Below are 25,987 nucleotides of genomic sequence, written 5' to 3'. Positions count from 1 at the left end.
AGGTTTCCATCACAGAGCGAATGTTTTTCTTCTCACAAAACTGCACTGTGATCAGAGGCTGGGAGAGGGAGGTTTGTTTGGCAGCTTGCAAAGAAATCAGATCAAAGCTTTACGTAGGCAGCATTTTGGAGATGAACTTTTCTCTGGTGCCCCTATCATGTTCGCTCCATTAACAGTGGGGCCTAGGGGAACAGAGATTCAGCCATTCAAATCTAGTCCATTGAAGGGAGGGTTTTGCTTTGCTGCTGTTGTTTCCTTTCTGAATGAGGGCACTGCAAAATCCACAGTAGGAAGTATGGAAATAGTTCAGCTTATGGCAAGGTATCCGCACAATGGTCCCTTACTTTAAGAGAAAGCTCATCTTTCAAAGGGTTTTCTTTTCTCTAGGGTATCCTAAGCAAAAGAAAATTGACAAACTGATTCTGAACACCAATTGTTCCTAGCTGATCTCTGTAGAAGAGAAGTTATTACTGCAATGTCCACTGTTGTCATTCATGACCCCAGGATTCTCTAACTGAACCCCATATTTCCTTCCTGTTCCCAATTCAACTGAGCAAACTCGTCACCATCTCTCAGAATGTTGTATTGATTCAACCTCTTTCCCCCATGCTCAATGGTTTGCATTTCAAATTCAATATGCAAACAATATTTGCCGGGTGAAAATAAGCGCACTGACGTATGAGAGTAACTCATAATATCAAGGTTACAAAAAAGCACCCTGAACAAGTCACTTCCATGGGGTCCAGAGAATATACACAACAAATATCTGTGGGGGGTTTACACTTCCAGAAAACAAATTACATATTTGTGGCTATGGTTGTGTCCTATTTAAAGCTATTGGTTTCTCAACAGTTATAGTAGAGCAATGGGGGAAATGCAAAGCAAACAAAAAACAGTGTTGCATGAGATGTTATGCAATTAGTGTAATTGTGTAAAATGAAGAGCAAAAGCACAATCACCTGGCTTTTGAGGAAAAAGCCTTTCAGTTTTTACAATAGCATGCTGGCCAGCACTTGGAATAAAAAACAGGAGATAAATAATACAGTACAAACTAGCATGTAAGCTGTACTTGACTGGAGAAGGGGCTTACAAATCTACTTTTGTCCATAAATGCCTCCAAACTCATGTCACTTTGGGAACATAGAAGTATCTATAGAAATCATAGGGAAAATTTCTCACATCCCTACATTATGCCCCTTGAAAGAGTTTTAAGTTGTGATCTTTGACACATACTTTGGATTGGTTTATTAGGAATCTAAATTTCAAAAAATGTACATTTCCCATTTGCCTAGAAAATGTTTATTAATTTATATCTATCTATCCAACCCTTCAATAAAATTTTCCAGCATGTTAAATCCAGATCCCAAATACCTTTGCTTTCAGTACATGTGTTTATAGATGCCAGGAAAGTGTGGTATTAAAGCAAACATCACAAATTTATTGATTTCTGTTTAACAAAACTTACAGATTGCTTCGTTTAAAAAAATATCTCCACGTGGTTAACGTAATAACAAATTACACATCAGCAGCTGATACACATAGTGCAAGTCTTGATTTGAATGACTGAATGCTCTACACAGTTTCCCGGTGCACATCAGCAATGTAATCTCTCCTGGTCTGAAATCTAGCCAGCCGCTGCTTTGCCGTTGACTTCCAATGCAGCTTTGTGTGAGTCACATTTTGCACAAAACAGCCTGCACATAAATAATGTCTCATCTGTGCCTTCAGTGCTTTTGGATGCCCGAATCAGCATGAGAAAGAACAATTCACATAAACGCACAGATTTCTAGTGCTGGCAGCCATTAAATCTGGCTCCTGTCTGCATTTTATAAATGCATTTAGGTCTGTGAAACATGAAGAGCTGAAGCTGCTAAGGGTATATAGCAACAGAGAAAGACATGGGCTGTCCCTCATGAAAAGAAAGTGCCACGCGTTGGAAGAACTTTCTAAAGCAGTGAGAAGCTGTTCCTCCGTCGCCAGAACCATGTCTTCTGAAACCCCACAAGGCCTGATTCTCTTTCCTGCTTACTTGCCATGAATAACTCAGATGAGAAAGACTTCAGTGTCAATAGTAGGCAGAGAGCATACCCTTCCACTTGCCTGCTAGCACTAGGGACTGAAATCTGCTTTCAGCATAACGTGCTTTGGTAAACTCATCTCAGAAGCAAAATAAACTAATTGAAATAGAATTTGAACAAGTAAAATCATAGAACTGAAAAGGCACCATCCCGGATCAGGACTCTGTTCTTTACTCTCTTTGCAAGTTTGCCAAGCCATGTTTATGCTTATCTCTTAACATTCTCCTTCCTGCCAATTCATCTTAAAGTGCAAAAGGAAAATAAGAAAATGCCTAATTTTCTTTCATTCTTAAGTTGAACCCAGATAGCAGCGGTTGATAGTGCTCAATTGCAAGTTCATGAAATAATACCTGAAAGCAAAGGTATCGACTCAAGTTGGGGGAGTTTGCACTGCCAGTAACTCATCACTGACCATTGGCATGCTGGTTGAGGCTGATGGGAGTTGGTCCAACAACATTTGATGGGCAGTGGTTTCCCCACACCTACCGTAAAGAAACAACCAGCAAGTTGGGATAGGTAACATTCAAGAAATAGAAAACATCTTATGTCAGTATGTATGGAATTTGTGTCTATGGTGGGGTGTGCATTTGAGGGCAGCATGATCACAGAATTGGAAGGGACCCAACTCTCACCTATTCCAAACTCTGCAATGAAGGAATCACAGCTAAACAATCCCTGGCAGATTACCACCCATCCTGTTTAAAAACCTCTAATGAGGGAGAGATCACCACCTTACACAATCACATTGTGGAACTTTGTTGGGCATCCTGTATTGTTGAGCTATGTGAAGAGCCCTTTTTGGCTGAAGGGGTCAATGACTTTCATCAGGTCCATGAAGGCACCTCTGCTCTCATCATTTCTTCTGCAGCTGGCGCAGTGAGAAAATCAGGTTGACTGTTAACCTATGATCTCTAAAGCTGCATTGTGACTTGGGATAGACCTGTCAACGAGTGGCTGTAAACTGTTGAGAACTATTCGGGTGAAGGCTTTCCCCACAGTACTTAGCAGAGAGATTCCATGGTAGTTGTTATAATCATGGCGGCCACCTTTGTTATTATAGAGGGTCACGATGCACATATGGTGGCATGGATGCTTCTAACACTTCAAGAGAAGGCCATGGAGGTGTGTCATGAGGGAGGAATTGAGGCTGGCTTTCAGCACTTCTGTTGGGATTCTGTCCTGTCCTGGGGCTTTACCTCATGACTAAGAATTGATGGCATTCTTCAGCTCACCAAGGGAGGCATTGTCTGGATACTGTAAATTGTTTTGTCAGAGACCATGTTTTCCTGCAAGTACAATTCTTGATAGTGCTCTGCCTATCGCTTCATCTGCATGGGATCATTAAGACCTTAGTTAACCACTGAGGAAGGCTGTACATTGTCAAAGTGCATTTGGCTGCTTGTGACATATGAAACGACCCATGTTTATTTGCCCTTGAGCAAATAGTGGTTCCATGTTTTAGATGAAATGATATTTGTAAAATTGCCCTAGATTGGCCAGGAGGCTGCTTGTGTTTAAATGTCTTGCAGGGATATTTAAAGTGCTGGTGTTACTTGCGGTTTTCTCTTCCTTTCATATTACATGTGCCAACTTGCTGCACCATCAGCTGGTGAGTGCTCAGCACAGCTGACATTTGCTAAGCCCTTGTTATGGTAAAAAAAAGTCCAAATGCAGTGGTAGAGCACATGCTTTGCAAAAAGTCCCAGGTTCAATCCCCAGCAGCTCTATTTTAAAGGATCAGGCAGCAGGTAATGTGAAGGATCTCTGCCTGAGGCCCTTGAGAAATTCTGCTGGTCAAAGTAGTCAGTAGGGCAGGGAGGGCTAAGGACCATTTGGCTCTCTGGATGATTTTGGACTCCAGTTCCCATCAGCCCCAGCTAGAACAGCTAATGGCTAGGAATGATGGGAGTCATAGTCCATCTACATCTGGAAGGACACAGGTTTCCCCTTCCCTATTACACTGGGTTAGACAGACAAATTTGTTGTTGTTTAGTCGTGTCCGACTCTTCGTGACCCCATGGCCAGAGCACGCCAGGCACTCCTGTCTTCCACTACCTCCCGCAGTTTGGTCAAACTCATGCTGGTAGCTTCGAGAACACTGTCCAACCATCTCATCCTCTGTCGTCCCCTTCTCCTTGTGCCCTCCATCTTTCCCAACATCAGGGTCTTTTCCAGGGAGTCTTCTCTTCTCATGAGGTGGCCAAAGTATTGGAGCCTCAGCTTCACGATCTGTCCTTCCAGTGAGCACTCAGGGCTGATTTCCTTAAGAATGAATATGTTTGATCTTCTTGCAGTCCATGGGACTCTCAAGAGTCTCCTCCAGCACCATAATTCAAAAGCATCAATTCTTCGGCGATCAGCCTTCTTTATGGTCCAGCTCTCACTTCCATACATCACTACTGGGAAAAACATGGCTTTAACTATGCGGACCTTTGTTGGTAAGCTGATGTCTCTGCTTTTTAAGATGCTGTCTAGGTTTGCCATCGCCTTTCTCCCAAGGAGCAGGCGTCTTTTAATTTCGTGACTGCTCTCACCATCTGCAGTGATCATGGAGCCCAAGAAGGTAAAATCTCTCACTGCCTCCATTTCTTCCCCTTCTATTTGCCAGGAGGTGATGGGAACAGTGGCCATGATCTTCGTTTTTTTTATGTTGAGCTTCAGACCATATTTTGCGCTTTCCTCTTTCACCCTCATTAAAAGGTTCTTTAATTCCTCCTCACTTTCTGCCATCAAGGTTGTGTCATCTGCATATCTGAGGTTGTTGATGTTTCTTCCGGCGATCTTAATTCCGGCTTGGGAATCATCCAGCCCAGCCTTTCGCATGATGAATTCTGCATATAAGTTAAATAAGCAGGGGGACAATATACAGCCTTGCCGTACTCCTTTCCCAATTTTGAACCAATCAGTTGTTCCATATCCAGTTCTAACTGTAGCTTCTTGTCCCACATAGAGATTTCTCAGGAGACAGATGAGGTGATCAGGCACTCCCATTTCTTTAAGAACTTGCCATAGTTTGCCGTGGTCGACACAGTCAAAGGCTTTTGCATAGCCAATGAAGCAGAAGTAGATGTCTTTCTGGAACTCTCTTGCTTTCTCCATAATCCAGCGCAGACAATTAGTCTACCTATAAAATAGTCAGACAATAGATAGACAAATAGTCTACCTATAAAATACATTTTGTGGGAAAAGTTTGCAAATACATTGTTTGAGAGAATATACATTTAAAAATACATCAGTATTCATGCAGGGTTTTATTTTTTAAGAATTCACAGATTAATACAGGGATGGGATAGCCTTATGGGTGAATACATATGAAAGTGACGTAGACGGTCAGCAGATGGATTTGCTCATTTGTACACTGGGCAACCTGAGAGGAACCGGAGCTCTTTATTCAAGGATGTGTAGAGATTTCTAGACTTTGTTACTTAACTATAGTATGCTGTTGCCCTTAGTGCAAAAATTCCTTCCTACCCCGCTTATTTTTGGGGGGGTCTTAGTGTGGTCTGGTCAAGCAAGGTTTTGCAAATTTGACAAGAGACTATGCAGGACATCAACAATATATAAGCATATTGTAAGCAATAATGACTCTGTCTTACTGCTTTCTAGTCTAGGAAAAACTATAATTACTATACATAGCTAGTGCTACCTCATGTCTTGCTGGGTGTGTTTTTCTTAGAAGGTTCAAATGTAATTGCTACCTCTTGTCGTAATTTCATAGTGAAAGCCATCATTGGTAGTGCTTCTCCCTGTTCAGCCTTTGGTTGTGCTTTATAAGCAGGCTGCTTGGTTGAATCCCATCTTTTTTAGACACTGTTTAATTGGTTGCTGTTTAGCCAGCCTGTCGTATGGGCAGTCATCACTATTGAACATTATTTCCTTAGCCCAGAATCCACTTGCAAAGCTTTTGACATCCCTGTAAGAAACCTGCATCCCAATTAGAGTCTATTCTTGTCGTTAGAGTTTCATCATGTCCCTTGTTCTGAAACTGTGGTGCGCAGGAAGAAGTTTAGGCGAGGTAGCGTGGGTGATTCAACTCATTCTCTCAAACTGCTGATTAGCCAGCATCTCTGCAGCAGGATGGCTGCAATGGCTGCTGGGTCCCAGGTCTTCCTAGGCCTCCAGACCTTCCCAAAGGCTATCTGTCTCAGGACTGAAGATGACATTGATTCCTTGAAATGTTACAGACATTGGAGCACACATCTGCATCCAAGTAAGAGCAATATCTGTAGGCCATGCTAAGCCTTTTAATACATCCACTGAGGTCTCTGTATGGCAAGATAATTGATCCTGCCTTTTTGCGCCATTTGTAGCCATTTTTAAAAAAATTTTACAATCCACTCTAGAGTTTTTGGCAAACGGAAGCATCATTTGTTGACAAATCAGTGCAACCTTGAATCCATCAGTTCTTCATGTTGTTAGGAAAATATGAAGTTGCCTTATACTGCACCAGACCATCAATCCATCTAGCTCAATGTTGTCTATACCAGGCATACCCTCCAGATGTTTTGGGACTACAATTCCCATGATCCCTAGCTAACAGCTAACCAGTGGTCAGGGATGATGGGAATTGTAGTCCCAAAACATCTGGAGGGCCGAGTTTGCCTATGCCTGGTCTATACTGACTGGAAGCAGCTCCCCAGGGTTCCAGACAGGAGTCTTTTCCCAGCCATACCTGGAGATGCTGGAAATTGAACTTGGGACAGATACACGTGCTCTGTGACTGAGATACTACCCTTCTTCTTTGCCTTTGATAACTGCAGTTAGTATACACCTTAGGAAAGAATTCAGCTTTTCAACCGCATTGGCTGCATCCAGTCTTTCAACTGGCCCAGGTCAAGGATGGAGAAATGTGGTCCTCCACATGTTGCAGGCAGTGCCAGATTTACATACAGGCCAAACAGGCTGCAGCCTAGGGCCTCATAATCTAGGGGAACCTCAGCTTCTTGCCATTAAAAAACAAGGAAACAAAAATACAGGTATATTTTACTATCTAGGACCAGTTGTTTAGTAACATTAAATATGTGACGTACGAGGTCTATGACTGTATAACAGTTACACAAGTGCATACCTACTGTTGAATAAAGTTCATGGGTGCTTTAAAGCTACTCAGAATCAAATGATAAAATCAGCTATGAAGCAATGCAAGTGTTCAGATCACTGTCTATCATTATAGCATGCATTTTCAGAACAAGTGAGGATTCTTTTATGTCATTGTGAATCACAATAATATTTAATTTCAACTTTTTGTGAAAATAATGAGTAAGTGATATGAAAGCGGTGCTAGTAAACGAAAGTGACAAAAAGAGCAGAAGGAAATATTCAAAACGTTTAAAGCCAATCGTGTCATATGGTTTTGTACAGCAGGCAGAAGCAGCCTTACATGATCCCTCAGTTGCAGAACATTCGTGTTTACAAACAGAAGAAATCAAGTAGACTACACCGAGCAGTCTGAGCAGACTGAAGAACAATCAGTTTAGATTCAGAACTCAGCTTCCCAATACAAGGAGAACTGTTGTCAGTAACTACCACTACAAGTACAGAAACTTCTGGGAAAAGTAACAATGAAGCGACAGGATCTGCAGCCAAAGAACTAACACAAGGCACTGAGGGAACATGCCACGAGATAGTTACACCAAAAGAAACAGTTCATGCTCTTTACCCTCTAAAAAAATTAGAATACAAAGCAAATGATCTCAGCAAAAACCCTAGCATAACAAACACAAAATACCAACTGTTCATGCTACTTGTGATTTCAGAGTCCATAATGATGTAGTTTTATGGACCTCATTGAATAACAAGGAAATAACATTCTTGGTTGAGAAAGGTCCATCGGAATGTCGGCACAGGGATGGACCTTCTACCACTTTGAAGCGAACATCCAAAAACCAATCCCAGTTCTGCTCAAAAAAATTAATTTATTCCACTAAAGTAAATGGAGAAACCTACCCTCGGGAATAGCTAGTGTACTCTCCCATGAAAGGAAAAGTCTAGTGTTTGGTGTGCAAACTTTTCTCTAACCAAACTTCCTCAACTACAGCTTTAGTTTCTACTAGATTTGATGATTAGCGTCACACTTATCTTGTTCAAACCACAGAAACTCTAAAAATTATATGACCTCTATGCTAACATAGTTAACAAGAAAGCATGGCCAAACACTCACATCAAAACTCAAAGAACAAATCAAAGCAGAGCAGGATTACTGGAGGCATGTACTTCAGTGAGTTACTGCATTGATTTCCCTTTTGGCAGAACGGGAATTGGCATTTACGGGAACAACATATGCTTACTTGATGTTGAGAACGTATGCTTATTTATTTGCTCCCTGTTGGGTCCATCATCTCCCCCACCCCACCCCACCCCAAGCATCCTCTGTACAAATCAATTACCACTGTAGTTTATTGGGACCATTGCTTGAAAATTGCAGAAGCACATATGTGCAAATGTTACATTGGATTTGGCTAGCTATGGAACTTTTTTATGAATTGACAACCAGAACATGCTAAGTTTCTGTCTCCAGTTATTTCTTTTTTAATAATCTGGAACTTCTGCAGCAGTCCCATGCCTGTGAAACAGAAAGAAGCAATATTGCAAGATTGTTGTGTGGATAGGTGATGTCAGGATGCCTGCAAAGGGTTTCACATTTTTAAAGTGCTCTTTGTGAGTAATACATCTAGGGTTTTTTCTTCTCCTATTACAGAAGAGTAAACACACTCATACTCAAATGTTGAAAAACTGTGGCTGACTCTTATTTCTCTCTAAAGGTGGATTTTAACTCTTGAGTTGGTTTTTTCTATTCTATTGATTTATAGATTGGGAAAAACCAAGCTTTTTTGACGAAATTTTGAGGCATGCTACTTAGAAACCTAGATGTGATGATATGTCACATTCATTGCTATTCTTTCATTGCTTTACTCTGAAGCATGCCTCTCTGAAAATTACCTTGGGCTTTGCTGTGTTTCATTTCTTCTTCTTGGCAATCAGCAAGTAGCATAAACATCTAAGCTTATTTTATGAACTACAATAAAACTTCAGGACCTGATCCAGAACTGTGGAAATAGCATATGGAGTACAACTAACTGGTTATGTTGTTTAATGATCTGATTTTGGTGCTCCTCAGTTAAGGAATGTGATATGCTTTTTGGGATAAATACCTTCTAGGACTTCATGTATAAATGGAAGCTCTCTCTGTTGCAACAGCATAGTTGTTAATCCAATTAACTGATTAACATCACAGTTAATTTCCAAAGGTACTGTACTTCCTCAAAACTTCACATTGTAGGAAATGTGACTGAGAAACCCTCTAAGGTACCAGACACCCTTCAATAACAAATGATGTGCTATTTAAATCTTGTATATGCATCTATGATTTCAGAAGGCCAGTGCCCATAGTCCAAAGCTTCTTCACAAAGTATGGCACAATCTGTCCCTAGGGATGGATGGATCAGCCTGTTTCCAGTCAGTGTCAATGTGTTGATTCATAAATCCACTACATTTCCTCATTAATCTACATTTTTTAAAAAGCTGTACAAAAATTGTATTTTAATAACATATTTGAACACAGACACAGCTGTGCAATTTTAAACATATTTTGCCCTAAAATCATTTCATTTTATTTTCACACATTTTGGTGTGGGTTGGTTTTGGGTTTTTTAGATGAGGGCTGCTGTATCACAAAATCCAGAGAAATGCACAGTGTGAAGGATAATTATGTTGCAGTCCATATATTAGTTTGAAAGATGAGAATTAAAAATAGACTGAAATTCTCCCCCATGCCTAGCTGTTCCCAGCTGTTTGTTTTCCACATGAAGCATGACTTGGCTGTGATAGAGAATTCCCTTTCTACATACCTTTTTGATAGCCCAACCAGTAGCAAATGAAAACTGCCCCCAGATTTACATGGAGCAGGCCAAGGAGTCTTTCAATTCACCATGTACTTAATGAAGCAGACTGTAATCCATGAAAGCTTGTGCCATAATAAACGTATTAGTCTTAGAAGTGCCAAAAGGTTTATTGTTTTTTACGCTTAAAAATGCATTTTAAAGTGTATCGACTTTCAAAGTATGCATTTTGAAATGTATTTGGATATCTTTTTTTAGCTTAAAATGTGTGTCGCAACATTTGGGAAGTGTAGATAGCAAAGTTCTGGTTGTATTACCCCGGTAAGTGCCGATCACATCCATTTATCCTGGAATTTGCAAACTGTGATTACCTGAAACATCCTTAGTTGTAAATACTTTGTGGGGGTTACAGTTGACTGGCTGCAGAGAGAGAGAACAGGAAGAGTTAGGACTCAAGGGAGACTAAGAGATCTTTCGACATCATGAAGGACCAGGGTAGGGTTCTGACATTAATTATGAAGTCTGTTTAAGGAGTTGGCTGAGGTAAAAGGAAACATTTCAGCTGGTGCCCATTAGGACTGATAGGGCAGAAGGCAAGGAGGCCAACAGTAGGTGGAGCCAGAGGCAATGTAAGGCAGAGCCAATTCATTCTAATTCTGTCCCTGTCCTCCTTGTTAAGTTCTACAGAAGCAACACTAAGGCTAAAGAGGAGGAAGCTGACAGCTAGTGCCACCCCATGGATTGGATGTAAGTAAGAAGACAGGCAAGGGGGATCCAGCTGAGGGCAGACTGAGGTTGTTGGGACAGTGCCCCCATTTGCCTTAATGGACCAGCCTGCTGGCTTCATACTTGCAGGGTGTGGCTGTAAGTTAGAAGAGGCAGTGTGAAGTAATCTTTGCTCCCTCCTGTAGTGGCCGTTCTCTCAGTTTGCCTTTGGGGTGGTTTCTTAGGCCAGTCTTTGCCAACCACATGCCGGCTGTAGCTAATGGGAGCTACAGTCTAACAATGTCTAGAAGGCATCAGCTTGGGGAAGGCTGGCTTTCTCCTTTTCCTAGATGTGATGTCTGCTGCAAACCATTTGCGGATGTGGAAAACAGTGCTTTCCACCTCCCGCCCCTGCTCTCATTATTCGGAAATGGAAGGAGGTAAAGGCAAAGGGATGAGACTGAGAGCTATGCTGTGCTTCTGCTTCTGCTCCAGCCCCGCTGGCAGCTAACTGCACCCAGTGATGAATGAGCTCATTGCTGGGTCCTGTACAAGCTCCTCCGCCGAGGATTCAGAATCTCTAATAAGGCAGCCCGCATTTCCCCCAGTGTGGGTGCCTGTGTGTGCTTTATTAACTGTACCAGAGTAATATCAGACCGCAGCTCTGGGGCCAGCCTGGCCAGAAAGGGAAAGGGTGTTTCAATCGAGGCAGAGCCGCACAAACCACACACAACAAGGGGGCAAGATCAGAGGTGGTGTCAAGGGGCCTGTATGATGAAAAATCTCCCAAATTGAGACCTTCAGTGGTATTGCTCCATTGTGAAGCTAGCATCATCAATCATGAGGGAAAAACGTGTTTAAGGATCCTGCAGCTGGAGCCAAATTTCAGCCTGAATGTTTTTGCAATATCCCACTGGGTAAAAAAAACACGTCTAGAGTCCTTGTGGATTAAATGGCAGCCAAAAGACAAACAGAAAATGATCCTCTGTCCTTGCTTCTCCTCCTCATCATATTGCACAAATGATTTGTTGCTCGTCTTTGGAGCTCCTGTCTATGCTTATCCTGGAGCTTTGTGTCTCTGATGCTCAGAAATCATATAGAAGACTTACCCTGGGCAGGGTTTTTTGGGGGGGGGTGGAAATGGAATTTGGGGTGTAAAGGAGGTTAGCTGTGAACAGACTGTGAGATCAGTATACAGTGGGACTGTTATGGAGGCCTATATCATTACCATTAATGGGAGAAGACTGGTGAGGGCAGGAGGTTTTGAGTGAACGTAGTAAGATTAACTTAGTCTGAATCCAACCCATTATGTCTCGGCTGCTAGTGTTGCCTCTTCTATATGTAGCTTTTTGCTCTTAAATGATTTTTGTTTAGGTGACAAAATGAATGAGAGACATAGGGGGCTAGTTCACACTGGGACTTTAGCAGGAAACTTTTTATTTATTTATTATTGCATCTATATCTTAACGTTTCTTCGAGGGAGCTCAAAATGGGGTATATACTTCTTCTCCCCATTTTATCCTCTCAGCAACCCCATGAGGTAGATGACTCCAAAAGACAGTGACAGAGAAATTTAGGGCGTATGCTTTTCCAGTGTTTAAATGCTACTGTACTTGGCAGTATTGAGTCTCCTTCTGAACTAGCGTTTCTCTCTCCCTCTTCTAATTATAAAGAACAGCATCAGCTCATGACAGATGCATACTGGGGACGGGGGGCAGGCTAGTTGGGAGAGAGGGCTTTTTGAAAAATAATGTCAATTTAAAAACTGACTTTAGGTTACCAGTTCTTTCCCCACCCGTCCCAATATTGGTTACCATTTTCTTTCATATTAATGGTCCTCTTCAAATTTCCATCCCACCTGTCAGGTGGTGGTGTGGTTGCTCAAGAGCAAACAGGCAAGACTGACCTGTCTTTTCCAGGCTTTATTATTAGTACAAACTATTTACAGTGAAGAGCGTCGCATGTTCATGTCTGGCTCACTTGCTAGCCGAATCTGGGAGTGGGTGGTCCTTATACTTCTTCCAGCATAACAGTTCCAACCTTCTTCTCAACCTTCTCCTCCCTTCCCTGCGCCTAAACCTACTGCGCAGACTAGGAGCTGGCAAAGGGGTACTTCCCTCCTCTCTGGTTTGCTCAGGCTCAGTATTGAGGCTGTCCCTAGCATCCCCTGCTCCCACCACTTCCTCTCCACTGGAGGTGGGGCTTCCCTCCTCACCAGAGGAGGAACTGCTTCGCAAGTTTTTCGGAGGTTCCCTATAACACAACTGCCCTTCCACCTCTCGCCTCTGAGCTGATGGCAGTTCCCTGACACCACCGTATGAAAGAAAATGGTAACCAATATTGGGATGGGTGGATGGCACCCCCCCTGGGACGCTAGCCCCACCTCTGCAGGCAGCTAGCCCTGCACCCAGGTGCACAGCATGTGTGCCACTTCGGTTGCCAGAGCAGCTAGCTCTGCCTCTGAAGATACATTTTGTGTTATCTGGAGGAATATCCTAGATATTAATCATTTCTTGATATCTTGATGCCAGACAATGGGTTTGATAGATGGATACAGATAAATCAGAGGCCTATCTCATGCATGCAGTTTGCTCCCCTACAAGACCCTGAACTGTTGGAGATCACATGATTACTAGAAAGTAAATTCCAACTATACGGGTCCTTTGTACAATGCATTTGCAAACAGAGCAAGCCAAGAGGGAGTTGAAAATATTACAGGAGCCATTCCATGTGTAGTAGTTATGTTATGTGGGTTTCCCCCGAGTTGGCTTGGTGTGTGCTGGACATAATGGAACAGTTCTCCCTAACCTTGGGATAGCTGCCTCACCATCAAAAATCCTGGCTCATAATTGCAAAATAGCCTTCCTTTCCTGCTATCAGACTTCTTCTTGATTCTGCTATCACACTTCACATTGTTTCCACGAAATAGTGTGTTGCATACCGAAATAAATGAAGGGATTTGCCCCTGGAAGTAGGATATTGTCTTGCTTGGCTGAGACTGTGAGAAAGCTGGCAAACAGAACGACTCATCTATAGGGGTTCTGTTCAAATCTGTATCCATTGTGGATATTTGCAGATGAGGCACACACTGATTAAAAATGGATCCTGGCTGGATTCCAGAAACAATATGATTTTCATTTTATTTGGCTCATTCTCTGAGAAGCTGCCTCTGTCCTAGGTCTCAGTCATACCATCTCCACTTACAAGAACAGAAGAGTGTAGGGGAGGAAAAAGGCATCTGGGCATTGTCCAAACTTCCACTTGTTTGAGCAGTTTTCTAGGCACAAGCCTGAGCGGTTCTGTTTGCCACGTCGAACCCACTCTTTAGTGGAGCAAGCATCAATCTTCAGAATACCCAACAGATGTTTGCTCCAATTCAGTGGTAAACATTGGATTTTCCTGTGGGAAGCAGCAGGACAAGCAAAAGTCTGGATGGGTCCTCAAACAAGACAGTGTTCTACTTGAAGATGCATGGAAGACAACCTGAACATACCTGGAGTTTAAACAGATTGTTTAAGTAACAATAGATAAGTGGTAGTATTGATGGGGCATAAATTTGGTTCAGTTTGAATTTTAATGGAAGCCTACCTTATTCGAACTTTCTGAAACAATATGTGAACCGAATCTCAGCTAACCTTCAAAATTCGCACTTCTCTGAATTTGTGGTGCTGTTCTCTAACCCAATAATGTATCGGGAGAAAGTATGCATTGAAATGCACACATTAGTGAAAATAACAATATATCAGGGGAAATCGCATATAAAAACTGTGTAGATTTTGATACATTTGCAGGAAAATGCTGAGAAACTTTCATGAGGATGTCTTTAAGATAAAAAGGAAACTGATGCAGAAATGTGGACAACAGAACTTAAGGCAGGGAAAATGACAACTGGAAAGAAACCAAAATTCACAGATTCATCCATGCCATGGAAGTAGTAATTTTCCATCTGGGAATTATACGTCTGAACTGCAGGTCAGCCAATGAACAGATTAGGGTCATCTGTGGGCTTTGGCTAACACTTAATAGCAGGTCCATGCAGTGCTTCCCAACAATTCTCTCTCTGTTTCCTCTTTATTGCTTGAAGTAGATCAGGTGACCAGGACGCACATCCTGCTTCCTTGTCCATATGCACGGGTCTCTTTCTGCCTCCACCGTCACCACAGAAGCTGAAATAATGCACAGACCTCCCTCCTCTTCATCTGCCTGCACATTTACGGGCAGTGTGACAAAACTTCAACATGCTCCAGAATGGCTTGGTGGAACTAGAGGGGAGGAATTCACAACTTTAGAGGGGAAAGGGGGAGGGAGAAGGCCACAAGTTTTGGCCCAGGACTTGTCAGCTGTCACACCCTCAACCTTCAGCATGAAATAGCAGTAATATATTTCTAAGTGGGCATATTTTGAAGCAGCTGGCAGGAGCTCATTATCAAAATAGTACAATGAAACTAAAGCCAAGTAGCTAGTTTTGATTCAGGCCTAATGCCCTTTTCAGCTGTTAATATACAGAGTTAATGTGCCGGGGCAAGGGGGAATCACAGCCAGCAGTCTCTGCTCATGACCAATGAGTGCTCATTAAAGCGCCTGAGCAGATCCACTGCACATGCATGTTCATTCCATATGCACAATTATGCTTATATGATGTATACCTATAAATGTAAATTGTGACTGTGGCAAACATATGTTTGAAAGGTGAGTCCCGCATAGGCAGTATTAACTGCAGAACCCTGTTGAACATTACACAGTGGCTTTCTTGCTCTGTAATTTGGGGAATTTATTGCTCTGTAATTTGGGAAATGGTTCTGCTGCCCCAAACACAAAATTCTCATATTCTTTCCACTGGAACCATGACTCAGATGCACTTTGGAGTTTTGAGTCTTTAGCATTCCATATTTTAGAAATGTTTTGTTTTTTTAAAAAAACTGTTGAGGATGCAGAATCCTGCTTCATATTTTAAGTTTTAGCACCATGCCACAAGAAGAAGGGGCGACAGAGGACGAGATGGTTGGACAGTGTTCTTGAAGCTACTGACATGAGTTTGACCAAACTGCAGGAGGCGGTAAAAGAAGTGCCTGGCGTGCTCTGGTCCATGAGGTCACGAAGAGTCGGACACGACTAAACAACAAAAATTCATACAGGAATGCATAGAGCACCTGTAGCCTATGTTATAGTTAATAGTCGGCAAGAAGAGAGAAGACAGAACACCCAGACTAGAAAGCTCATTAAGTGCTTTCAGTGTTCAGATTTCAAAACCCTTTTCTTTGTCTAACCAAAACCTGGTTTATGCCTCTTCAGATGAATCACAGGGACCTGCCCCCCAAATCCATTTCTGTGCGGAAGGTGGAAAAGGGCATGCTGCAAGAATACCTCCTGACTGACCTGAAGGTGCCTCTGAGCTATGAAGTTCGCCTCACACCCCTAACCCGCTTTGGGTCTGGGGACATGGCTACCCGCACCATCCACTATATAGAACGTAAGTTTCTTGCTTTCTTACCTTATTGAGTGACCAGCCCCTTTAGAGCGGTATCACGGCCCTGAAGTGGTGTATTTCTCCAGCGAGAACCTTAGTCCTGTCGGCCATTTTTCAGAATAACTTTGAAGGGCTTGGGAGGCCATACACATACCACCATCAGATTGGGTTGTTTCCTTGTTCCACTTGACACACTGTTCTTCTTCTAGAGAGCTTACTAATCTCTGTGTGGTTCCTAGGCCATTTTACATTCAGGCAGAGCTCAGAGTCAGGACTCCTTAGCAAAAGCAGTAGATCTGCAATATGTGCTCTCCAACTCATCCACTGCCATCAGATTCTTCAGACTGTTTGTATCCATGAATCCTTTGCTGATAGGAGGATACATAGGCAGATTTTCAGTGGGGTCCCAAGTACAAAATATTTGGTGAGCCTTAGCTTCAATGGAGCATCAAAGTCCTTTCCATTCACATATGAGCTTCTGGTTCCTTACCATGAATCATAAAACAGTCCCCACTTTTGCATTTTTCTACCACCCACAATTTTGGTGCTATGCACAGGGCCTCAGATTCAAATCTTCCATTTGATACGTGGTTTTCTCTCACAGGAAGCTAAGTCACAATTCAATACAGTTCTCTCCATAAATCCTGTTTCACATTGGGATTTAACCTTATCATATCAGCTGCCACTGTTTTTCCCTCCCAACTGGTTCCCATAAGGCTCCACGAATGAGATATAGTAAAACTACTTCCCTCTTTTTTGAACAATGGAATAATTTCTTGTGGTCAGTCTAGGGTAGCCTTTCTGAAACTTGGGTCTCCAGATGATGTTGGACTACCACTCCCATCAGCCCTAGTGAGAAGGGCCAGAAATCAGGGATGATGGGAGTTGTAGTCCATCAGTGTCTAGGGGAAAAGGCTGGTCAAGAGTAACAGAATGCTAAGGGGCATGAGTACTAATCACATGTGTTGGGAGCAGTTCAAACATTATCTTCCAATGAGTATTTGTGTCTTATACATCTAATAAAAATCTAAACAACCCTTTCTGTTTCCTTTCTCAGCAATCAGCTACCCCAACCCAGTAGGTAAGTGTCAATGACCCAAACTTTATCTATCCTTTTTGTATATCTAATCGAAGGACAGTCAACATGGTGTCCTCCAGCTCTTGTTGGACTATGGCTCCCTTCATCCCTAATTACTGGCCATGCTGACTAATGGGTGTTGGAGTCCGACATCATCAGGAGGACACCATGTTGCCTACTGCTGATCTAATCTTTAGACTCAAAAGTATTAACATTCAAAAAAAGTTTTTCAGATAAGTGGGGTTTTTAAAAAATAAAGGGAAATCAAACATGCTGAAAGTGCCTTAAATATTTAGCTGAATTAAATGTAAGAATGCATATAAAAAAGCTAAAATAATCCCTCATTCATCACAAACTTCTCAATGACTTCTTAAATTTTTGACCCCCTTGCATTTCCTACAGATAATGTTCAGATAGGAACTTTAGCAGAGTTGCAAAAGAGGCATTCAGAGATTACTTCCAGATTGCCCGTTTATTCAGCACTCATCCTGATTTGTTCGCACAAAATTTTCAGGAAGGTTATGCACCATTGACACATTTATTCTAGTTTGCTTGCAGGGAAGCTATACAACATTACACCAAGCAGTTGTTAATCCCACACTTTCTAGTGCATTTTCTCATCACTTTCCTTGCCCCACTGTTTGTTCCTTTCTTCCTTCCTTCCTTCCTTCCATTTTTTATTGCACAACCCGAATTTGCCAGCATGCAATGGATTCCCACCTGTAAAATGGCAGCAGTCTGGAAGCAGCCATAGATAGGTAGCAACCGCTGAGAATGCCTATAATAGATCTAATACATAAGGTAGATACAAACAAAGGATCAGCTGGCACAGATACCATAGACTCACTGGCATATAGGAGGAGCTGGTCTATAACATATGCGTTTCCTAAGCTGTTTAAGGTTTAAGAGATGAAATATAGTGCCTTGGATGGTGCCCAAAGATAAGAGGAAGGCATCAAAGACCCAGGACTAGGGTGCTTGGAGTGATCATTTGAATGCAGAACACAGAACTGTTTTATACCAGGTTAGAATACTAGTCAATCTACCCAGTACAGTTGTACCTTGGGTTAAGAACTTAATTCGTTCTGGAGGTCTGTTCTTAACCTGAGGTACCACTTTAGCTAATGGGGCCTCCCGCTGCCGCCGCCACACGATTTCTGTTCTCATCCTGAAGCAAAGTTCTTAACCCGAGGTACTATTTCTGGGTTAGCGGAGTCTGTAACCTGAAGCGTTTGTAACCTGAGGTACCACTGTATTGTCTATTCTGACTAGCAGTGGTCATTCAGGGTCTCAGGAAGAAGAGTTTCCTATTACTTGCAGCCTGATCATTTGAATGGAACATTCCAGAGACTGATTCTGGGAACTTCTGAATGCAATGCAGGTGCTATACCTCTGAATCATGCCCATTCAGGAGCTAGACCAGTGTGCATTACTGAATCTCTGAATCCTTCATTAACCTAGGAAGAGGCCAATATGCAGCCTTGTCTTAATTTGAGCCAATAATGCACCACATAACACAAAACTGAGTTTTTAATTCTGTTTCTTCAGTGCCCCAGGCAATAGGAAAGAGAGGCACACACACAAAAGTTAAACTTATATGGGAAACAGGAATGTCATGCAGAAATTATAAGGCAGACCCGTCTAAGCAATTTTAATATTCAGCTATGCTTAAATGTGTGGTCTGGTCACTGCCACAGGAATGTAGAAAAATTAGCATCAGCACTTGACCTGAGCCAAGGCTTAATCGGACCACAAATTTATTTCAAACGTTTGTGTCCGACCATGGAAACTGTGTCTCCCTCATAGGGATGGAGGAGGAATCAATTTTAAATGGATTTATACATGGAATTTGGCGGATCCAGCCCGATGCACTTTTTCCAAATCGGACCACCTCTTGCATCAAGCACCTCATGCATTGTAATTTTTCTTTTTAAATCCAACAATTTATCAACAAACACGTATACAAAAAACACTTAGATATGTAATATGGTACCCTGCATTAACACACAATTATTTTATATACAGTTATATGCATTATTTTATATAATTCTTCGTATGTTGGTTACTTTAAGAAAATACAGAAACTTGTATAATAATGCATTTAATATGTTAGAAATGTTTGTTGAAATGAAGGCAAAAAATCTGCAGTTAAGCTCAACATCGAAATTTTCAGAAAATTGCATCACTACTCCCACACTGTATTCTTTCTTACATTCTCTTACTTGTATTTGATGCTTGTCTGGTGAAGTTTTTGTTTCCTGGCCCTGTCCAGGTGACTGTTTCTCACCTCTGAGTCACCACTGCCAGGCCACATATATGTGGAATCAAGGAGAACACCAGCAACCACCAATCAACAGTACCTTTTGTTATCAGGACTCATATTCAGTTTATTGGCCCTCATTCAAGCCATTTTGCCTCCAGACCAGACACTGGTCCAGCACCTGCCACACCTTGTCTAAATTAGACTATATGGAAAAATAGAGCTGAGTGCTACCTGCATATTGATGAAACCTAGAAGCAGTTGCTTGCCATGCACAGAGACAGTATACAGGGCAAATAACTTTAGATTCAGGGGATTTTGGAGGCTCCATTTTCATCACCTTCACCATTAACATTTAATATTAATAAAGTCCCTAATACATGCTAGGCACTGTGCACAAATAAACAAACCAAGTCATTGCCTTCAGGCTCACAATTTAAGCAACTTGAGAGAGAAAAAGAGGCAAGGGAGGAAATTGTCAAACAGAACTTTGGACAAATTTGCTTTGGATGCTAGAACAATGCGATTATATTTATTACAGCGACTAACAAAAAAAGAGGTATTGAAGCCCTAAAGCAAAATGTTTTGCCGACCACCTTCCCCTGTTGTTCTGATGTGGATCAAAGGTTGCTGTAGCCAAGATGGAATATTCAGAAGTGTGGCATTTACTTTTGTTAGCCGTTGTAATAGATATAAAGAATAATAGACATTGACTTATCATCCATTGAGGCCACCTGAGCTGGAGGCCAAGTTTCTCAAGATTTGGCCCAGGTACTTAATGTTAGAGACTCTATTCTTAATGTTCATATTGACTTTTGTTGAACTATAATAAGCTCGCATTATCTTCAAAATATCAGATCCCAGGTGTGCAAAATGAACAGTGTGATGCTAACAGAAGAAGATTATTTAGGACAGTTGCAGGAAGCTGTGCTGAGTTTAGCCATAGAATTGTGCCATATAGATAAAGTTAGTACTTCTTTGTTCAGAAAAAAAGTAAACTAGGACTGCATAAAGAACTGGGAATATGGTGCAGCTTTTGAATTTTGCATCCTCTTAAGTTACTGAGCAAGGGGTCCCGCAAAAGCAGGTGGGTTTGTTTGGTCCAACTTTCCTTTAAACCTCAGCATGATTGGATCCTGCATATCTTACAAGCTGCTTTATGCCATTGAGCCCTCTGTGACTGCTGAGCCCAGCACAGAAGGCCCTGCCTTGGATTCCTTGATTTCCAGAGTTTAGGTTGTTGAGGTGCAAGAGCTGTTGGCAGCTTGACTGTAGACTCTCTATCATGCTGCGAACAGAATTTTTTTGGGACCCTACAGATCAGTTTAGTAAGTTGCATTTTACTTTCAGTTTATTTTACTGTGTACATGTTTGGTATTCATTACCAAGTATTTATCTAGAAACCTTAAGGTGGTTGCTTGAATATCTTCACACACGAAGAGGAAATGTGTCATCAAAAAAGCATGCATATGTATAGATATGATTTGGAAATAATTGCTGCAACAGTGCATCTTACTAGAGTAAGGAAAACCACTGGTGGCCACTGGAGACAGGTGTGTGTGCTTAGTCTGCTCTCCAGGTGCTCACCATCAATGGGCATCTAAAAGATCTTCCCTTCTTGCTGTTCTTTATCTTTAAACTGAACATGGACTAGGCAGCCCTTCAAATAAGAGGACTATCCTCTGTTAAGAAAACACATGCCAACCCCAAGAAACCACCAGCTTGAAAGCTCATACCTAACCTATTTCATTATGAGGAATATTTTGTATCTTTGAGTGTCTGCAACAGCTTTTCTTTTCTTAATTGACTTGGCAAAGGCTCGTCTATTCACACATCTCAGCCATACCACGCTTGCAAAGCAGAGAGGATTCTTGCCAAATGTGAGATGCCCCTCACAATTAGTTATGTATCTGTTACATTTGTATCCTGTGATGAGCTCAGGGCAGCATACATGGAGCCGGCAGCCAGCCTCCCAGCCAGACATTGTGCATAGCCGTGATGCGCCATGTGCACCGTGATTTTTGTATATCACATTGATTTTATTGTTGTGAAACTGCCCTGAAAGCCTATCTGGCTATTATTTATAATATTATTTAATAATAAATAAATAAGCAAGCCAGCACTGAGATCATACTCTGGAATATGCTGCTTTGGTGGTTTTCTTTTTCAAACAAGCTGCTCCGTTTCAGTGTATTTAAAATGTCCACATGTAAAATCAGACTTCCCAGGAGAAGATCCCTCCTTCCCAGGAGGTGCATTTTAAAGCACATTGCTTTTCTTTTCCCATTCTCCACGTTTACCAAAAATAGCCTCAGGAGACTGCTAATTTCAGAGGAGGGAGGAGGGGAGGGATTCTAGTTAAAATCCTGCCCCAAAATTGAATGCATATATGTGTACATATGTGTGTGGGTGTGCGCACACACACATGCACAAGCTGCCCCCCCTTCAGTGTATTTGGAGCTGGGCCTCCCTAAGATTAAGACACAAGGCCTCTCAGTCTGTTATTACACCCAAACTGGCAAGAGCCCTATGTGGAGGCAGCTATATATCAACCCAGTGCTCTTTGGCCATTCTGGTGCCATGAAGTGGGATCATTTCTCTTGTGTCTGTTTTAAAAGCAAAAGGAAGCCATGAATGATATGTGCCATCTTCAGCTCTCTCTTTCTCCTCCCACACTGAATTCCACAACTGCTCTTCATGGTGAATTTGGGAGGTGGGCTTATTAGAGCGAAAGAACCATTACACATGGTTGCCTACATACAATCTTAGGTGTGAATGTCTCGCACTCTTGAATGAAAGGCAAAGATTATATGATTAATGTCCATGGCAGCCTGATCAAGGGGTACATAATGTTGATTAATTTACAGGCTCAGAGAATCGCTTAATGTAATTATTTCTTCATCCATTTTCTCTTTGGTTAATATGATGTTCATGCTTAATGTTGTTAGGGCAAGTACGTGGAGTGAGTAAAGAGCTAGGCATTGGGTATCATCTACCCAAAGAGACTGAGACAGGGTGGTGGGGAGAACATTTATTTCCCAGGCCCCTTGAGATTATACATCCACAAGCCTGACCAGAACAAAACAAAATCTAATTCTCAGAAATTACTCCCAGTTTGACTGTTTGACTGTTAGGATCCCTAACAAAGTTCCCAGAATTCACTTATTTATCTTTCTTTCAACTTGTAAATGGATTTAGAATGCCCTACGCTAATAACCTGACCATATTCCAGTCCTGTTGATTACATTCTGCCTCCTTAATTTTCCCCTTCCACAATTTTAATGAGTTGTTCCTGTGTGTTGCTAAACAGATGCTATGTTATGGCCCAGAAGGTTCAAGTGAAGGGATTTGTAAATTGCACCCGTCTTCTTTCTTGCAGTTCGGCTAATTCAAGACCATGTGCTGTAAAGCAAAGATGATGGGTTGCGTGCAACACAGTGCTAAGGTGAATGTTCCATCCATGCAAGGATTTCTCCTTGTGCAATGCAACATTCTCCTCTCTGACCAATAAGGGCTCACACTCAGCAGCACAGTAAGCATTGGGTCGGTTCCTTAGTCTGGCAGATGCGGTGGCTCATAATAGCACCCCCAGTACATCAGTGAGATTTTCAGGGTGCCCTGTTAAAGGGGTCCAGGGGGACGTATTTTGTACAAACGCCAAAACGGGGGCTAATGGGCTATATAACACCCTAAGATGGCACCCTCGAAAAAATTCCTGGAATTGATTCACATCATAGGATGATCCTAAAACCCAGGATCAACCCTGAAGGAATAATCACCCAGCAGATGAGCTGGGTGATTCAGGATACACACCCAATGCCTGTGCCAAAACCTACTGACATCTGTAATCGATAAAGTCATGGCCATTTGATCCCCAAGCTATTTTGTCTTGCCCTTAGTACTCCTTTGCACACTCCATCCCCCAGTGACCCGGACTCACTGGTCCCGCAAGAGAAAAACCTGTTGTGCTAGTACTAATCCTTCAGCTAGCCCATCCTCTGAAGATACACAGCAGACCTCTGCCCTAAGATGCAGATCAGAATGAAACAGCTGGCTGTATGAAGTGCATAAATGCTCAGTTCAAAGATACAACAATGGGCTGTTGGGATGTATCTCTGCTCCTCTAGCCAAGCAACAGACAGTGGGAACTATCAGCTTTTAACAGTGCTGGCAGCTTGTTTGGGAAGAGTGGGACCAAATTAGAACTTCCTCCCCTTCCAAATCATAAAGAAGATTTGGTCCCTCGATATTGGTGGTCCCTTTGCTTGTATGGTTCACCATCTGTTCGGTGCTGTGTCCAAGGTTCCTGGTCCAGTTCTAAGAGCACTGTTTTGCCCGTGCAGTCTCTGGTCCGTATTGAGGGTGGCTTAATGTGTGGTGTGGTCAAATGAGGTCATCATGCCTTGTCAAAGGTTCTCCAATGATAATATATTCAAAAATTTGACTGGAGATAGGTGGCCTTAGTAAAAGCTATGGTTTTCCCAGTAGTGATGTATGGAAGTGAGAGCTGGACCATAAAGAAGGCTGATCGCCAAAGAATTGATGGTTTTGAATTATGGTGCTGGAGGAGACTCTTGAGAGTCCCATGGACTGCAAGAAGATCAAACCTATCCATTCTGAAGGAAATCAGCCCTGAGTGCTCCCTGGAAGGACAGATCGTGAAACTGAGGCTCCAATACTTTGGCCACCTCATCAGAAGAGAAGACTCCCTGGAAAAGACCCTGATGTTGGGAAAGATGGAGGGCACAAGGAGAAGGGGGCGACAGAGGACGAGATGGTTGGATAGTGTCTTCGAAGCTACAAACATGAGTCTGACCAAACTGCGGGAGGCAGTGGAAGACAGGAGTGCCTGGCGTGCTCTGGTCCATGGGGTCACGAAGAGTCGAACACGACTAAACAACAACAAGGTGGCCTTAGTTCTGCTCTGCATTAACCTCAACTTTCCTATTTGTTTTAATTTGCTTTAATTTGAATTGAAATCTGTGAAACTGGTGTGGAGGACAGGGAATTAATTTGCATTGAGTGCTAGCTTGCTGGAGATGGGCAGAGTGTAAGTTGTTTGAATTAGATGGCCTTCAAAGGCGTGGTACTGTATGATTATAGGGGTTTCTTTTGAGTTTGCTGGAATTGTGGCTTAGATCTGGAAGCCAAGTGCAACAACCTCTGGCCAGAGTTAAGTAGCTTGCTGAAATGACCAAGCCTTGTGCGACAGCCTTTTCTGTGCTGCAGGACTCCCATGTGTGACTTGATCGGCACTGCTAGAACTGGAGCTCAGCCATCTCATTCACATAACGCCTTGGAAGAGCTGCTAAGCAGCTGCCGTCGCGCCTCAGCTCCTGCCTTTCAGATCTGGACACAGAACAGATCGAATAAACCACAGAGACTGTTATTGCGAATCCCAGAGTCTCAGATCTCCTGCCTCCTTTTCTCCTCTAGCTCCAGATGCTGGGCAGTCCCCGGCACTCAGTATTACAAACGGTGGCTAATTTGGATTAGGATGCTAATTAGAAATGAATGGACCGAGTAGAGAGCACTTAGTCAGGGTTAATTAGCAGTTAAGTGGCCAGCCAAGCTCCCTTTGGCTGTGTTCACTTGCAGGAGCTCTCTAGCCGAGTTTCCATGGGGCCCTCCGTGCTTCAGCAGCCGGCAGAGCTTCACCAGGGGCAACCTTTCAGCCCAGAGCTTCTACAAACCATTCCTTCAGGTACAGAGCATCTCTGGGTGGGCACAGGCTAGACTCCTCATACAAAATCTATAGACATTTTTTTTTTAAATGCTAGGCACACATCCTACTTTGGAGACCCTAATGTGGAATCTGGCCTGGCCTGTACCCTTCAACACTATGTGTCTGAAGTACCCAAAAGAGAGAGAAAGGAGAAAGCTGGAAACGTATATGTTTTCCATGAAGGCTTTCACACATGCACATGTTTAACCTGGCGTTATGGAGTCCAAAGAAAACTGGGAGAGCCAGGATTTGAATTGTATGTGTGCCTGAAGCACTGAAAAGCCAGACCAAGAATGGTCACCTCCAATATTTTTAGCCGTGTATGCTGGAATAGCTCAGTCAGTAGTAGAGAATGACTCTTAATCTCAAGGTTGTGGGTTGGAGCCCCATGTGAACACATGTGCCCATTTGGTATCAAGCTCTGACACTTCTATATTTCAATGTGCTGAGTGTATCCGTAGCTTCAGTGTTGGCAAACCAAAGAATGAACCCTCTTTGGGGACTACTTGGACTCTAGTTCTCTGATCCTTAAAATGATGAAATTATTATTATATTATATTATTAATATTATTATTATGCCGTATACAGATTGCTTCATCACAGAGAGCAAGGGATGTTGGGTGGGGCAGGAGGGGGGTTGTCTCTGTATTTCAGTAGTCATCTGGGGAAATGTCAAAAAGCATTTCTGAAACACAAATGTTACCTGCTTTAATTGGATACATCAATCATACCAATGTGATCACAAAGTGTTCTATCAGCACATATGTACACAAGCAGGGAGTTTCTTGTTGGTATATAGATTTTACTCTCTCCCACATTTACCCATTGATTTAAAA

General features: G+C 42.4%; 1 protein-coding gene across 4 annotated transcripts in view; it reads left to right on the top strand.

Annotated features, from left to right (window-relative positions):
- Nucleotides 1-25,987, top strand: part of MDGA1 (MAM domain containing glycosylphosphatidylinositol anchor 1) — a 233,727-nt gene that overhangs the window by 164,258 nt on the left and 43,482 nt on the right. For all 4 annotated transcript variants that reach the window (XM_053382911.1, XM_053382910.1, XM_053382912.1 and 1 more), the window contains exons 11-12: nt 15,914-16,091; nt 17,146-17,169. In XM_053382911.1, the coding sequence (XP_053238886.1) occupies nt 15,914-16,091; nt 17,146-17,169 (202 nt within the window). The remainder of the gene's footprint in view (nt 1-15,913; nt 16,092-17,145; nt 17,170-25,987) is intronic.

Source organism: Podarcis raffonei, chromosome 3, assembly GCF_027172205.1.
Source record: "Podarcis raffonei isolate rPodRaf1 chromosome 3, rPodRaf1.pri, whole genome shotgun sequence".
Taxonomy (NCBI): domain Eukaryota; kingdom Metazoa; phylum Chordata; class Lepidosauria; order Squamata; family Lacertidae; genus Podarcis; species Podarcis raffonei.
This window is presented reverse-complemented; position numbering and strand designations above follow the sequence as displayed.